Raw genomic sequence first — 15,711 nt, forward strand, 5'->3', positions numbered from 1 at the left:
AAAATTCCCCCTTGTTAGTTCATCCCCGAAACTTCCCTGTCCATGGAAAATTCTACCCGTGGAAGATCCCCCCACAGAAAATTCCCCCTCCCCGAAAAGTACCTCTTTACTAACATATAAAAAATACTATACGTAAACAATAGGCAAAATTCATAAACTTAAAGCCCTTTCCCTGGGTTTTGCGGGGTTATGTTATCTCTGGAGGCATAGTTGTTTGATCTTTCAGCTATGGTGAACAAAATGAATATTTCAAAATTTGGATCGGGTAACCTCAGGGAAAAAAGGGCATGCGAGGATAGGGCTAGTTGACCTCCAATATTTTGGGTAACTTTAAAAGGGTACTAGAACTTTTATTTTCTAGAAAACAAGCCCTTTCCCAAAATTCATGGGCCATTGGTTTGGTACGATCACCCTGACAAAAAATAAAACAACAAAGGAATAAATAAACACACATTCGTGATTTTTCTTCTGACAAAAAATACAAAACTCCACATTTTTGCAGATGGGAGGTTGAGATCTTTTCTTTAGGGTTCCATGATATGCTGAATCTGATGGTGCGCTTTTAATTAAGATTCCTTGACTTTTTGGGGTGTTTCACCCCTTTCTCGAAAATCACGTAAATTTTCTCAGGCTCGTATCTTTTGATGGGAACATTAAGCTGAATGAATCTTATATATTTAGAATCAAAATAAAAAGTCAATTTTATGTTATATGAGGAAGGCCTATAAGCCTAGAAGGCATTTTATACAGCCAAACCCTTTCGGAGGTCCTCAGCAACATGTGAAAGTCCACTAAAGGTATTTTGAGTTTGAGAACAGGTTACACCACCTTATGGATACAGGTATGTATGCTCTGTATCAGCATGTATAAGTCAATGGATCTAGGGCACCCGCAGAAAATTTTCCAGGGGGCCAAGATACCAGAATCGCGGAGATAAAATAAAATTCAAATAAAATTCTCAAATTCGGAAAGCCTTTTTTTCCACAGGGGGGTATTTTCCGCGGGGGTGTTTTCCAGGGGGGGTATTTTCCGGGGGTATTTTCCGCGGAGGGTATTTTTCAAGGGGGTAATAAACGAGTGGGGGGGGGGGGGTAAACACCGGCTACCAGACTGATCACGATTCCTTTAGACTGATCATATTTCAAACAGTGAGTGGTAAAAAAATGTGATTCTACACCGGTACAGAAAAACCAAGAGTTTTAATAAAAAAAAAAGAATGGTTGCTATTTCTCTAATTATCTTACCAATCACTATTAATTTTACTATTCAATTTAAGCCATTTATTTGTAATTTATTTAGAATTATTTGTTGATTAATTATTAATTATTTGTTGATTTATTAAAAGATAAATATTTTTAATTTATAAATTCTTGCATCTTGACTAAATTCCCGTTCAAGTTTAAGCTAAAAGTTAAGTTTCATTATTATGAAAGAAAAGCAAGCAAAATTCCTAATATGATAAGACCTTATAGGATACAATCAATGGAATAGACACAGGATGATCGATATATATTTTAGTACAATTAGAATCTTACCCCTTAACTAGGATTATATTTTTAAAATTAAGGAACAGAATAAAAAAAAAATTAGACTGACGTTTTTAGCTTGACAAATATGAGCAAAAACCAAGACCAAACTGAGTCATGGTAGGGCAGAAGGCTGTATATATATATATATATATATATATATATATATATATATATATATATATATATATATATATATATATATATATGTATATATATCTAAAAATTCCTTTGTTTATTAATTCCGAAATGCAGTGAGCTTTAACATGCTTGTCGCACTACCCCTAGGGCTTAAGAATACCCTTGACACCGTTTACTCTGCATTTTATCTCGGGTTCCAGTTTTGCTCTGCTTTAAATGCACAAATTTAAAGAACTTTTTCCACAAAATAAGTTTTTCAAAGATAAGTAAAGAACTCCATTAAACGAAAAATGAGCAAAAATAAAATCAAATAATCTACCAAGCGTGAAACTACCACAAATCAGCATCGATAAATAAATGAAACCCAAAACGAACAGAAATTACAACAAATAACCGAGTCAAACTCAAAACGAGCAGAAGTTAACATAAGTTGGGCTCAAAACCCCTGTGCCTTTCCAAGGCCAGAACATAATTTGCGCTTTACTGAAAAAAATATAAATTGTTTTACTTTTAGAACTTTAATAAATCAAATAATACTAACATTTTGATTACTAAATATCAGTATATATGTATATTAAACTGACAATGCAAATTCATTTGTATTTTTTTCACTTTACTGAAAAAAATACAAATGAATGTGCATATTCTGGCCTTGGGAAGGCATAGGGGTTTTGAGCCCAACTTATGTTAATTTCTGCTTGTTTTGAGTTTGACTCGGTTATTTATTGTAATTTCTGTTCGTTTTGGGTTTCATTTATTTATCGACTGTTTCTGTTCGTTTTAAATTAACATAAACTTTTCAGAGAAAAAGAAAATAATACTTTAAATCTTTTCGTTTTTTAAATAATTTATAGTTTGGCCTGATATTTGTATGCAGAAGAAAAATTTTCAGAAATTTTTAACAACATACACCCTCTTAAAAATCTTGACACAGATAGTAGTGTTTAGTTAGTTTCATACCTCCTCTAGTTGATCTGAAATGGAAAACTTGATAACATTCGCAAAAAAATCTGTTTACTTTCTTTGATAGCTTGGATACACTTACGCTATTTTGATTTGGTTAAATTTTAAGAGCAGAAGTAGCGCGAAAAGTTTGAACATAATACCCTCAGTCGTTCTTGGGATACTGTTGAGATGCCTTATTTGAAATTTGCATTAACACAGTGCATTCTGATTTAATCTTAAGGTAACATTTAGTTTGGAGCCCTTTTTGAAATTTCTATAACAACTTTCTATATAAACTTTATATGCCCCCAGACCATAACTTACAACCCTTGCATTGAGGTCTCTGGGGGGGTTATCATCCTAAAAGAAATTATTTCAAGAACTTTCAACTACATCGAACAAAATGGATATCTCAAAATTTTGATTGGACGTGTTTGGGAAAATGGTGGGCGTGCGAGGGGCGTTAGTCGCTCACCAATCACTTACAACTATTGAAAAAGGCACTAGCCCTTTCAATTTCCGATTGAATGAGCCCTTTTGAAGTTTCTACGCTTTCAATAAAAACCTTATACACCCCCAGAGCATAACTTACAATCCTTTCTCTGAGGGCTGTGGGAGAAGGGAGGGGTTGTCATCCTTAAAGACCTAATTTCCAAAACTTTCAACTACGTTGAATAAAATGGCTATTTAGAATATTGATTGGATGTGTTTGGGGAAAAGGTGGGCGTGAGAGGGGGTTAGTTGCCCTCAAATCACTTTCGACTATTAAAAAGGGTACTATCCCTTTGAATTTCCAATCGAATGAGCCCTTTTTCAAGTTTCTACGACAAAGATTTCAATAAGAACCTTATATGCCCCAAGGGCATAACTTATAACCCTTCCACTGAAGACTGTGGGGGGAGTGTCCTGCTCAAAGGTATAATTTCCTGAGCTTTGAACTGCGTGGAAAAAACATCTATCTCAAAATCTTTATTTTATGTGTTTGGGAAAACGGTGGGCGTGAGAGGGGTGTTAGTCGCTCTCCAATCACTTTCAACTATGAAAAAAGGCACTAGCCCTTTCAATGCCCAGTTGTATGGGCCCTTTGATAGTTCCTAGGTTTTCAATAAAAATCTTACACGCCCCCAGGGCATAGGTTACTACCCTTGCCCTGAGGGCTGTGGGGGGTTGTCATCCTCAAAGACCCAATTTCCAGAACTTAAAACTACGTTGAACATAATGGATATCTGAAAATTTTGTATTAAATATGTTTTGGAAAATGGTGGGCGTGAGAGTTAGTCAATATCCAATCACTTTCAGCTATTAAAAAAGGCACTAGCCCTTTCAATTTCCAATTGAACGATCCCATTTGAAGTTTCTACGACAACGCTTTCACCAAAAACTTTATATGCCCCTGGGCATAACTTACAACCCTTGCACTGAGGGCCCTGGGGGGGTTATCTTCCTAAAAGACAAAATTTCCAGAACTTTCAACTACGTTGAACCAAATCGATATCTCAAAATTTGAATTCGATGTGTTTGGGAAAATGGTGGGCATGAGAGGGGCGTTAGTCGCTATTCAATCACTTTCAACTATTAAAAAAGGCATTAGCCCTTTCAATTTCCAATTGAATGCGGCCTTTTGAAGTTTTTACAGCAACACTTTCAATAAAGACTTTATATGCCCCCAGGACACAACCTACAACCCTTGCCCTGAGGGCTGTGGGGGGAGGGGTTGTCATCCTTGAAGACCTAATTTCCAAATCTTTCAACTACGTTGAATAAAATGGCTATCTGGCTATAAATGACGTTGAATAAAATTTTGATTGGATGTGTTTGGGGGAATGATGGGCGTGGGGGGGGGGCTGGTTGACCTCCAATCACTTTCGACTATTAAAAAGGGCACTAGCCCTTTAAATTTCCAATCGAATGAGCCCCTTTTGGAGTTTCTACGACAACGCCTTCTATCAAGACCTTATATGCCCCCAGGGCATAACTTAAAACCCTTGCCCTGAGGGTTGTGGGGGAGTGTCCTCCTCAAAAACATATTTTCTATCTGGAAATCAACTACGCTGAACAAAATTGCTATCTCCAAATTTTTTATTGGATGTATTTGGGGAAAGGCGAGGTTTGGGGGGGGGGCTAGTTGCCCTCCCATCGTTTTTAACCTTAAGAAAGGGTACTAGCCATTTGAGATCCAACCCGTATGAGCCTGTTTTGAAGTTTCTACGACAATGCCTTCTATAAAAACCTTATATGCCCCCAGGGCATAAATTAAAACCTTGCCCTGAAGGCTGTGGGGGAGTATTCTCTTCAAACCCATAGTTTTTAACGTGAATACAAGTACACCGAACAAAAGGCCTCACACACAATGTTAATTGGTGGTGTTTGGGAGGATACGGGCCGTGGGGGGGGCTAATTGCACTCTAGACATTGTTGACTATTAAAAAGTATACTAGTCCTTTTAATTTCTCATCGAAATAGCCTGTTTTGAATTTTCTACGACAACGCCTTCTATAAAAACCTTATATGTTCCCAGGGGCATAACTTAAAACCCTTGCCCTGAGGGCTCTGGGAGAGTCTCCTCCTCAAAAACACATTTTCTATCTTGAAATCAACAATGCTGAACAAAATGGTTATCTCAAAATTTTGATTGGATGTGTTTGGGGGAATGATGGACGTGGGGGAGGGCTAGTTGCCTTCCAATCACTTTCGACAATTAAAAAGGGTAATAGCCCTTCAAATTTTCAATTGAATGAGCCTTTTTTGACGTTCCTCAGACAATGCCTTCTATAGAAACCTTGTATGCCCCAGGCCATAAGTTAAAATCCTTGCCCTTAGGATATTGGGGGAGTGTCCTCCTCAAAAACAAGGTTTCTAAATAGAAATCAACTACGCTGAACAAAATAGCTACCTTAGAATTTTGAGTCTATATGTTTGAGGGAATGATGGGCGTAGGGGGGGGGGGGGGCTAGTTGCCCTCCAATCACTTTCGACTATTAAGAAAGGCACTAGAACTCTCAATTCCCAATCGAATGAGCCCCTTTTGAAGTTTCTACGATTACCCCTTCGATATGAGGTGCCCTGCTCTAAAGTAAAAAATAATGAATAATACATTGTGCCAACATTGTTCTTATATGCCCTCAGGGCATAACTTAAAACCCTTGCCCTGAGGGTTTTGGGGGAGTTTGCTCCTAAAAAATATACTTTCTATTTGGAAATTAACTATGCTGAACAACATGGCTAGCTAAAACTTTTGAGGGACTATGTTGTAGGGAATGATGGACGTGGGAGGGGGGGCTAGGTACCCTACCATAAGTTTTGAATCTTGAAAAGGGCACTAGCCACCCCGATTTGCAATTAATTGAGCCCCTTTTGAAGCTTCTGCGACAATTCCTTCGATACGAAGTGCCCGGGTATGGAGAAAAAAAAAAAAACAAAACAAACATTGTGCCAACGTCGCTCTTTACTTAGGCAGCGCAATTGCGCTGCCTATGATAAATAATGAGCTATATTGAGTTAGTCTAAAATCTAAGAATTGAATTAAATTCTGAACTGATTCTAAACAAGTTTCATAGCAGTTCGTATAGACAAAACAGAAATAAGAAATTATTTTTCTTTCAAATTTTTCTTTCAAGTCAAACATTTTCAAATATCGTTTTTGATATCGATGTTCACGATTCGATATTCAATATCGATATTTGCTCCGATATATCAATATATCAATATTGATATTGAATATCACCCAAGACTATTAGTGTATACAAAAAAAAACAGGTTTTCAAGACACAGGCTTTCTCCAGAGTTATAGGTACTTACCAATTAAATGAAGTAAAATAGTCTCCTGATTTATCGTTTTTCATACTTTGCCTACTATATTAAGATACCAAGTCATTCTTAACTAAGAGGTCAAAGCTATAAATGGAAGGTTTATCAAGAACGTTATATTTTAGTTTAATCGAGATTAGTTGCCTGCGCCTAACAAACATAATTATTTTGAGAGTCTAGGACATTCTTCCAGTTTGTATTCTTTTGATAGTACTAGCCTTAGGTATGCTCCCTGTGGAACTTTAGACTATGAGACAAACCTAAGATTCTAAATTGCACCGAACCAACAAGATACTGTAAACTAGCGTCGAAACCAAAAAGTAAGGGTAACTTATAAGAGTGGCAACTGGCACTAGTGTCGACAAAAAAAAACTATCAACGCCATCCACCGTTTGGCGACACTAGGCATTTTTTCAAGCTATTCACTTGTTTTTCTGTCAGGAACTGAGATGAGACACTTATTAGGCTATTACATTAATTTTACCAATTACACAAATTAGATTAATTATTTCTATTAGTACACTGAAAAAAATGCCAAGTGTCGGTAAACGTTAGATAGCGTTGAGAGTTTTTTGTCGACACTAGTACCAGTTCCCACTTACAAATTACCAATACTCTTTGCCGGCAACTATAATGGCTCATTGACGCAATCGACAAACATTGCCACATGTGACTCTTCCGATGAGGAACTGGTTCCATCTAGATACAGCAGGTTTTCGTCAATCCGAATATCACTTTTTAGGGAGGGGGAGATGATCAGGTTTTATCTATTTTACCATACGTATCGTAACTACAGTATGGGTAACTTATAAGAGTGGAAACTAGCAGTAGGGTGACAAAAAACTCAATGCCATCTAACGTTACCAACACTTGGCATTTTTTCTAGTATAATATTAAGAATAACTAACTTAATTAGTGTAATTGGTAAAATTGTGGTAGTAGTGAATAACTTATCTCAGTTCCTGAAAAAAAAAAAGAAAAAAAAAAAAAAACAGTTATAAAGCTTAAAAAATGCCAAGTGGTGCTTAACACTAGACGGTGTTGATAGTTTTTATCACAGTTCATGTATTATCCAGTATGATCATTCTCTATCTCACCCATTATAAAAACCCGGACCGGGGTGCGAGTGCTCCGGAGAACGTTTTGGCAGATATAAACATGTTAGACATGCTAGACAGATTAGTCTGTTTCCGACCGTTTCCATCAAAATGCATTGAAACAAACGGAAATAAAGCTAATGCAGAAACAGTTTAAACAAGCTAAGGCAGAAATAAGTGGGAGGAGCTTTTTGTTCACGAAGACCAGAAATGATCTGCAATAAGCTTACTGGTATATTCAGTCTACTGTGGTTTTTATTTTGTCAAAACCAGCACCAGTTTCCGCTGTTATAAGTTACTCATACTCTTTGGTACTAAAGAAAATTTAATTTAAGGTTTATATGGATGTGAAAAATGCAGTATTATGACAAGTTTACAACTATCGAGAGGACAAGATATTTTATTATTGAATTCATTAGTTTGAGATCTATCCATTTACTCGGACCAGAATTATGTTATGATACTAATTAGTACTTTTTAGAGAATGATCTAAAGCTTGTTCTAAAAAATGCAATTTTTCTCTATTTTTGTTAAAAATTTCCTGTTTGTCAACTTATTTTCAGTGTAAAAAAAACAAAGCAAATTTTAAAAATATAAGTCGGAAAATGGATAGAGCTGAAATCTCAGCTATTGAATGATTGGAAACGTTAAGCGTTAAAACTTTTGTAGCCTACCTAATTTAGCTATGTAGCCTACATTCAACAAACTTAGACGCTTAATCAAAAACATAAAACACCAGATGTTTTACTACGTTAAAACGTTAAACATCCTAACGTTAAATTATCCTACGTTGAAAAGTTAAAACCCGTAGGACAGCAGGAAAATAACACACCAAAAACTTGAACAGGCAACATAAAAATAAAAAAAAACTATATTATGATAATGATTTTAGATTAAAATACTAAAAATTTTTCATATTCCATAAAACATACCAGAAGGTTTTTTTTCTTATTATTTCGAAATAAACAAATTCAACTTTGGGAAGAACTTGTTTTTTTCGATTGTTCTCATTATTAATGTTGCGTCAAACTGACGCGTCTTAGAGCTAAGATAGAATACTAGAATCTAAACAACAACATTAGCCAAGTGTGGCTAAGAAACTTAAGCACTTCGAAAGAATGAGGAACAAATGCTAGACGATTTTGAGAAAAAATTTCTAAGTATAGTTTTAAGTGTTTGTTTGGAAGACAAAAAAATTTAAGAGAGAAAAACAAAAATCCTGGCATTTCAGGTCCATAATCAGGAGCCTTGTTCAACGGAAAATAAACTTTAAGGAACAAAATACAATTTTTTTTTAAATAAAACCATCTAAAAAGCGACAACTAACACACAAGAGAAAAAAAAGAACAGACAACAGCAAAATAAACAACTAAACATAACTCATATTTTTACTGTGATCTACTGTGATCACTGACAAGACAAACAAATGTCTATGGTGTACAACAGATAAGCTACCTCTTTACAGTCAGATGGACAAATGAGATCTATTCTAAGAAATTATTTATGTTTGGAAGACCTTTAATCAAACAATAAGCTGTACGAAAAATGTATTCAATCCCACTTTCTTAGGCTACAACAAAAGGAAAACTAAGATAACTAGGTCATATTATAAGGATAAAGAATGATAGAGTGCCCAAAACTGTTCTTTTTGCCCTAACATCTGGGGTCAAAAGAAAAAGCAGGACGTCGCCAAAGAGGTGAAAAGAAGTCCCAAGAAAAGATTTTAAAGTAATGAAAATATGATTTAAAGGAACTTTATTGAAAGGAGTAAAGAGTAAAGCTTTGAACGGAGTGGGATGGAGGAGGGGCGTATGCAGCTGTGTTTTCACCATACCAATATTTGCAGGGATGAGCTATTATCAGCAGATGCAGTAGATACTTCAAGACAAGAATTGTTAAATTACCAAAGAAATCGACATAATTTTTTTTCCCGTTTAAATATTTTAGGTCTATTCATGCTGAAAATCGCGATTTTCATTTTTTTTTTTTTTATTGTTTCAAAATTATAAAGTTTTTAACACAGTATCACATTTGTGTTGCCACACTGAATCGTGAAAATAAGCTACACCTTTTAAAACTGTTTTACCGTATATTTCTAGCTTAATTCTTGCTTATTTTTCGCCCACGTTTCTCTTTTTAAATTTGGCGACCGCTACTGCTAAAAACTGCACAACTATATATGGAGGTCTTTTCTTTACCAATAAAAATCTCGAGATGTCCTAATCTTTTAGAAGATTTATGGTTATATAAGTTTAAACAAGAGTAATCAAATAACCTGATTTCATTTTCAATGCCCTTTGTACCTCAAATTTAACGTATGGCAAATAAATGAAATCAAAATATAGGTGACTTAAGAAAAAGGAGTACAAAACCCACTTACATTTTGGGAGGCAAGTGTTTTCAGAAATAATTCTGGCTCAAACCTTGGAAGTGTGACAATCTTGCCACCATACCAAAGACTTGAAAGGAGAACTATAGCCAACCCATATATATGGAAGAAGGGTAAAATAGCCAAAAATCGCTCTTGAAAAACATCTGAAAAATATACAAGATTATACATGTTACATTTAAAACTAAAATAAATAATGGGAATTAATAAAACAATGAGATTTTTTTAAATTTAGTGCTCACTGAGCTTTGGTAAATGAATAAAAATGACCTGGACGGTGTCTCAGTACCCCCTTCAAGGACCTCTGGGCTTAGGTCCAGTATCTCAAAGCAAATTGCCCTAAAAATGTTGAATATTTGGAAAACTAAGAACAAAGTATATTTTGTTTGAGAGAAGTTTGGAAAAACGCAGTCGAAAGATATCGTCGTATGAACGGCCTTGAAAATAATGGTCTGCTATTTAGTTAAAATATATAAATCCAGACAATGTAGTCACAGAAACAAATACAAGTAATAGTAATTAACGAACCAAGACTCGCTTTAGTTTTTACTGCTTTGTATTAGTTCATTAATAGAATTTACCCAATATTCTTTAATTTATAAAGATGTGTTTCATTTAAAAAATTATATTTATAGTTATTTCATTTTCTATGTATATGAAAATATTTATTTGACAATACTGATCATCCTAGCTCATTTCAGAGAGTGAAAGGCTTAGTCTAACTTCCTATTCGTGGTAAAAACAGAGTCCGTATTTTTAATGGAAAATTAAAGGCATTTTAACAAAAATTTATAAACGTGGGAGAAATGAACATGTAGTCAATTTTTTGCGCAGTTTACAATCTAATTAATCTAATTATCATCTACTATTAACTATCTAATAATATCTAACTAATCTAATTAATCTAATTAACCTATCCGTTAACTCAGTTCATATTAAATACAGGCATACAGTGGTAGTATAAGAGGAAAAGGCAAGTCCTGAATTCAAGACTCAGTGAGCATATGGAAAACAACTACTCAGAACTTACAAACGACAAATGACCTTTTTTTGCGCGGAGGTGTTAACTTTTCGAAGTCGGCTAAAGAAAAGGATTGTGGTACACTTTTAGAGTTCGAAATCCCTACAGGTTCTGGCTTCCAACCCTCTTGAGGGTTCCGAGTTTGAGTTCGGAATAAATATTCTAGTTAGTTCTAAATAAATTAGAATGTCAGCGTTCTGACACGTTAATTTTATACGATCGTATGGTATTAATTTTTCGGCGTAAGAAAATAATTTTCAATATCATTCGATAGCTGAACTTCATTTTTATCCATCGACCAAGTTACATTGTTGAAATATGCTTTGAATTTTTTTAAGACTGAAATATAGATTGAAAACACACGCAATAAAGTAAATTTACCAATTTTTTTTTAAACTGGTTTAGATCCTTCTTTAATAGAATACTAACTAATATCATAATCCTGGTTCGGTGAATAGATAGATTTTTTACGTTATACCTTCAATTATGTATTTTTTCCAAGACTACAATGCCGTTCTGTGATGAGCAAATAAACGTTCAAATGGGGATAAGTCCATTTATTATACGGTGAAAACAGATGCAAAAGTCTGATCATTTAGATCACATGCACAGCGATCGTCACCAACAAAAATATTATTTCTGCTGATTACGATCGCTGTACATGTGATCGAAATATCCAGACTTTTGTGTCTGATTTCGCTGTCTAATAAATGCACTTGTCCCCATTTGAAGAAATATTTGTTCATAAATGGATGGATTTAAAACTAATAGAAATACCTTGACCTCTCAGTACTAGTCACAGGCGTAAGCTTGTCGCAATATTGCATGCTTCACATGGAACATATACTGTGGACGTCATCTTAGATTATTTAAACGTTAGTAAACCGTAATACGCCTCTTATCTATGAGACAGCGTTCTTGTTATACATACTGTACAGCTGTCATTCGTACTATTTTGCCTCACACTATATTTTTATAATAGTACTAGTCTGGCTGGCAAGTCAGCTAAAAAAAAAAATAAAAAAATACAGGTACAGGTACAAAAAATACAGGTTAAAGATCAACCAGATCCATAGATGGCACATAGGACGTCAAACTGACGCTTATGTTGCTGGGTCTGTTTGCAGGTAGGAGTTGCAAACCTGCTACCCAACCTTGCGGCACAGGAATCGAACCACAGGATTCATAGTGCCAAGCACAACATCAATCCATAGAGCTTGGTGGATACCAAAGTTTCCGGATTCAGATTCTTATGAGGGCTCCAGTGTGTCCAATTTAGTTCGGTTTACGAATCCTAACTAGTCTTAAATACTTGTGAATACAAACAAAAGGCCTCACATGACTTATGAATTCAAACAGCAAAATGACTCTTATGTATGTAACAGTATTTTTGTTACAGCTATTATTTATGCTATTTCGTTTTAAATACAGTTTCTATTGAAGTAAACACTGCGGTAGGACTGGGGTCGGCTGGAGTCCACTGCAAAAAAGCTGGTGATCCATCTTTAGAGCTTCATAGATGTCGTAAGTTTCCAGCTCCAGGCCCTTTCGTTTTAAGCATTTTAGCTAGTCCAATTGGAACAGGTTTTTCACTTAAATTGCATCTTCTTTGATAATTTTGACGTCAGTGAATAGGAATATACCTTTTACACTGTTGATATTAGACAACATTTTTCTTTTAGCAAATAGGTTTTATTAAACAAATCTATGGATACACAAATATAGGTGAACCAGCAGATTAGTTGTGAGGGAATCACATTTACAATTGAGAATCAAGGTGAATAAGGCTGTCTTTACACGAAGACCCAATAACAATTTTTTCTTGGACGCCTGACAAGCATAGGGTCGATGGTAATTTGTATATGTTATGTAAAATTACGTAACGGTGTTTTCACGTACAGTGCATCCATACTATTTGCAGCACTTTTTCCAAAAAAGTGACAGTCAGTGGCGCTAATTGGGGTAACAGGGGTACAGTTGCCCCCTCACCCAAAATAACGCTCCTTCTCCCTATATTTCAGAAAGTATCTTATTTGTATTTTCATTGAAAGATACCTTTTTTTGGCATCTCATTGGGAAAAAGAGGAAAAAAACAAAATTGCCCCTCCTTGAGCTTGACAAATTTTTTTGCCCCTACCACTGGTGGAGCACCACTGGTGACAGTGAGTTAAGATTACATTCAAAAGAGGAGTAGTTTTTTCATTGTGCTAACGATCCATTCCTGACCTTCAGAAGCTATTTAGTCTCTAAAAAAATATTTTGTGTCACACCTACAAGACTAGTAACTATCGAATTGCTAATCAACAAGTATTCGTAACTAGTAACTAGTGACAAATCTACTAGTAGATTTAATAACTAGTAACTAGTTTTAACTAGTAACTGGATTAAATAACCAGCAGCTAGTAGTGCCACATAGTAACTAGTGGCAAATCAACAAGTATTCGATAGAGCTACTAATCTCTAAATGAAATAAAAAAGATAAAAAAATAGAAATTTCTGTTATCCCTGGTGAACAGCAAAACCACATATCTGTATATTTCTAAAAGACTATTTTAATACATTTCTGTCAAGAAAAGTTTGGGATTTGGATGAAAAAAACAAAATACCCCGATGGGTGTTATAGACCCATTGTTACTCTTAGTTTTAAATTTTGAATGTTATCCTTAAGTTCCATCAAATCTATTCACTTTCCTCGGCAATCTCTAAAAAACAGACATGAAGTTTCGTGACCCACCGGTGATATTTTGAATTTTAACGTGTCCTTACCAGTAGACTGTTTAAGAAGTCCCATTGTGGGGAATTGGAGTTGGCATAAGCTTGCCACAACGTTTCTATGTGTAAGGCATACGCCTTTCGGTAGTCCAGTAGTGCCACTTGAAAAAGGAAGGAGAATGGTATCATCAAGGTCTACCTGTAAGTTTCAAGGTTTTTAATTTTAACAAATATAAATTCAAAGGTGCTGAACTTCTATTGCAAAAGTGTGCTTACACCCTTTTTTCCGTTTATAATTTTTTTTTTTTTTTGGTAAATTATCCAAAAATATTGTAGGTGTGTATTTTAATAAAAATAAAATATCTCCATCTTAGAACTACCAAAATACAATAAGACTGACCCAAATCATGGTCGTTTCCAGATATAAGGGTTACCACGTTTGACCTCCCCCCCTCCGAAATTTGTATACGACCTGTAAAAATTAGCAAAATGCATATGGACAAATTTTTGATACATTTTGTAAAGATTTCTTTCGTAAAAACCCCCTCCAACCCCCCCCCCCCCCCCAACAAAAAAAAATCTGGGATACACCGTTGATCCAAAAATAGCAAAAGTATTTTTCTAGAATGTTATTAATAATCAAAATCCATTAAGGTTGAATAATACTATAAATGGTGAAGAAATTTCGCTTTTAAAGTCCAAGTTAATCCAATTGCCATAAAAAATAGAGGGATTATTTTCCAGAGTGGTATCGAAAACGTGCCTCAATTTCATCAAACCAAAATGGTATTCTAATGTAAGATTGAAAGTTTGTCTTTCACTGGAAGTACCCGGGTAGGAAAGAAGGTATGCTTAAGAGATTTTATCATTAGATTTATTGGTCAAATTTAACGCTGGATGAGGGCTCTCAATTTTCCTCGTCCACACCTCTTTGAATCTTATTACGTGATGGCACAGCCCCTTGACTGGGCTGTAAGATTTTTAATGATACTACTTTGTAGCATTTTAGGAAAGAGTAAGTAGTTTAAATAATCGATTTTCCGACACTCTTTTTTAGTGTTTTAAAGATGAGGTGATTGAGCTAGATGAATGATAAATTTTCAGGATTTGCTATTTGCTCTCCATTTCCAATGAAAATGGTACTCTAGTGTAAGAGTGAAGTTTTATGAGAGAGCAGCCTTAGAAAGCAGCCCTCCTCTTATTCATCGTTGTTTCGCTCATTTAGTACTTCATTTTTTATAAGACGCATTATTTGTTCTTCGTCAGTTTTAACAGTACTTTTCACTTTTAAATGGAAAGCTATTTTTGCTATTTTATAATACGAGTTGCGCTTAATTCAATCTCCAATCACTGCTTGATTACTTCATAGCCGTACTATCTTTCTTTCTCAAGCCTATTGTTACAGGTATCAAAGGTGGCAGCCCTCGTTTTCATGGAAATACAAAATAACCTGTAATTTACTTTACCTTATTAAACATATTAAGTAAGCAGTATATTTAACATACATAAAAAAATGCAGAAAGCAAAAGCCGCTCATTGGGTTCGAACACGGGTTATTCTCTTCTAGTTTCAAGTTTCTAGTTTTTCGTCTAGTTTCAGCGGGTTCGAAGTTTCAACCCCGTGTTTGATGCACTAGATGCACTGATGCACAGCGCTTGATATACTAGACGAGAACAAACCGTGTTCAAACCCGCTGAGCATGAAAACGCGGCTAAATATACTGGAGCAAAGTGTGTAAATGTCTTAAAAATTTCAGTTTTAACATTACTCTTTACTTTGAAAAAAAACCATCTTTTGTTATTTTTATGACATGAGTACCAGAGTAGTACTTAACTCATATCACTACGTATCAATAACTCTCGTATCACTACGTGAGTACTCTATACTAGTCACAAGGCCATTGTGTTTTAAATATTGTCATCAAGCCAATTTTCAGTTACAGGTGGCAAAGGGGACAGGCCTCTTTTTTCACGGGAATACAAAATAACAGAGTACCCTATCACTTTTGAATCACTTTTGCCACAAGGGTTTAACTCCAGAATTCAAAAGATAATCACAAGTTTATTCTGCACT

The 15,711-nt window shown here is 35.1% G+C and overlaps 1 protein-coding gene across 1 annotated transcript in view; it reads right to left on the minus strand.

Moving 5' to 3' along the window:
• Positions 1 to 15,711, minus strand: part of LOC148949574 (uncharacterized) — a 171,369-nt gene that overhangs the window by 87,351 nt on the left and 68,307 nt on the right. Inside the window, exons 5-6 of the mRNA XM_089093600.1 lie at positions 13,693 to 13,837; positions 9,897 to 10,051 (exon numbers count right to left, since the gene is read on the minus strand). Coding sequence (XP_088949726.1) covers positions 9,897 to 10,051; positions 13,693 to 13,837 — 300 coding nt within the window. The remainder of the gene's footprint in view (positions 1 to 9,896; positions 10,052 to 13,692; positions 13,838 to 15,711) is intronic.

Source organism: Artemia sp. Qi Xiang Cuo, chromosome 8 (genome assembly GCF_049724085.1).
Source record: "Artemia sp. Qi Xiang Cuo chromosome 8, ASM4972408v1, whole genome shotgun sequence".
Taxonomy (NCBI): Eukaryota; Metazoa; Arthropoda; class Branchiopoda; order Anostraca; family Artemiidae; genus Artemia; species Artemia sp. Qi Xiang Cuo.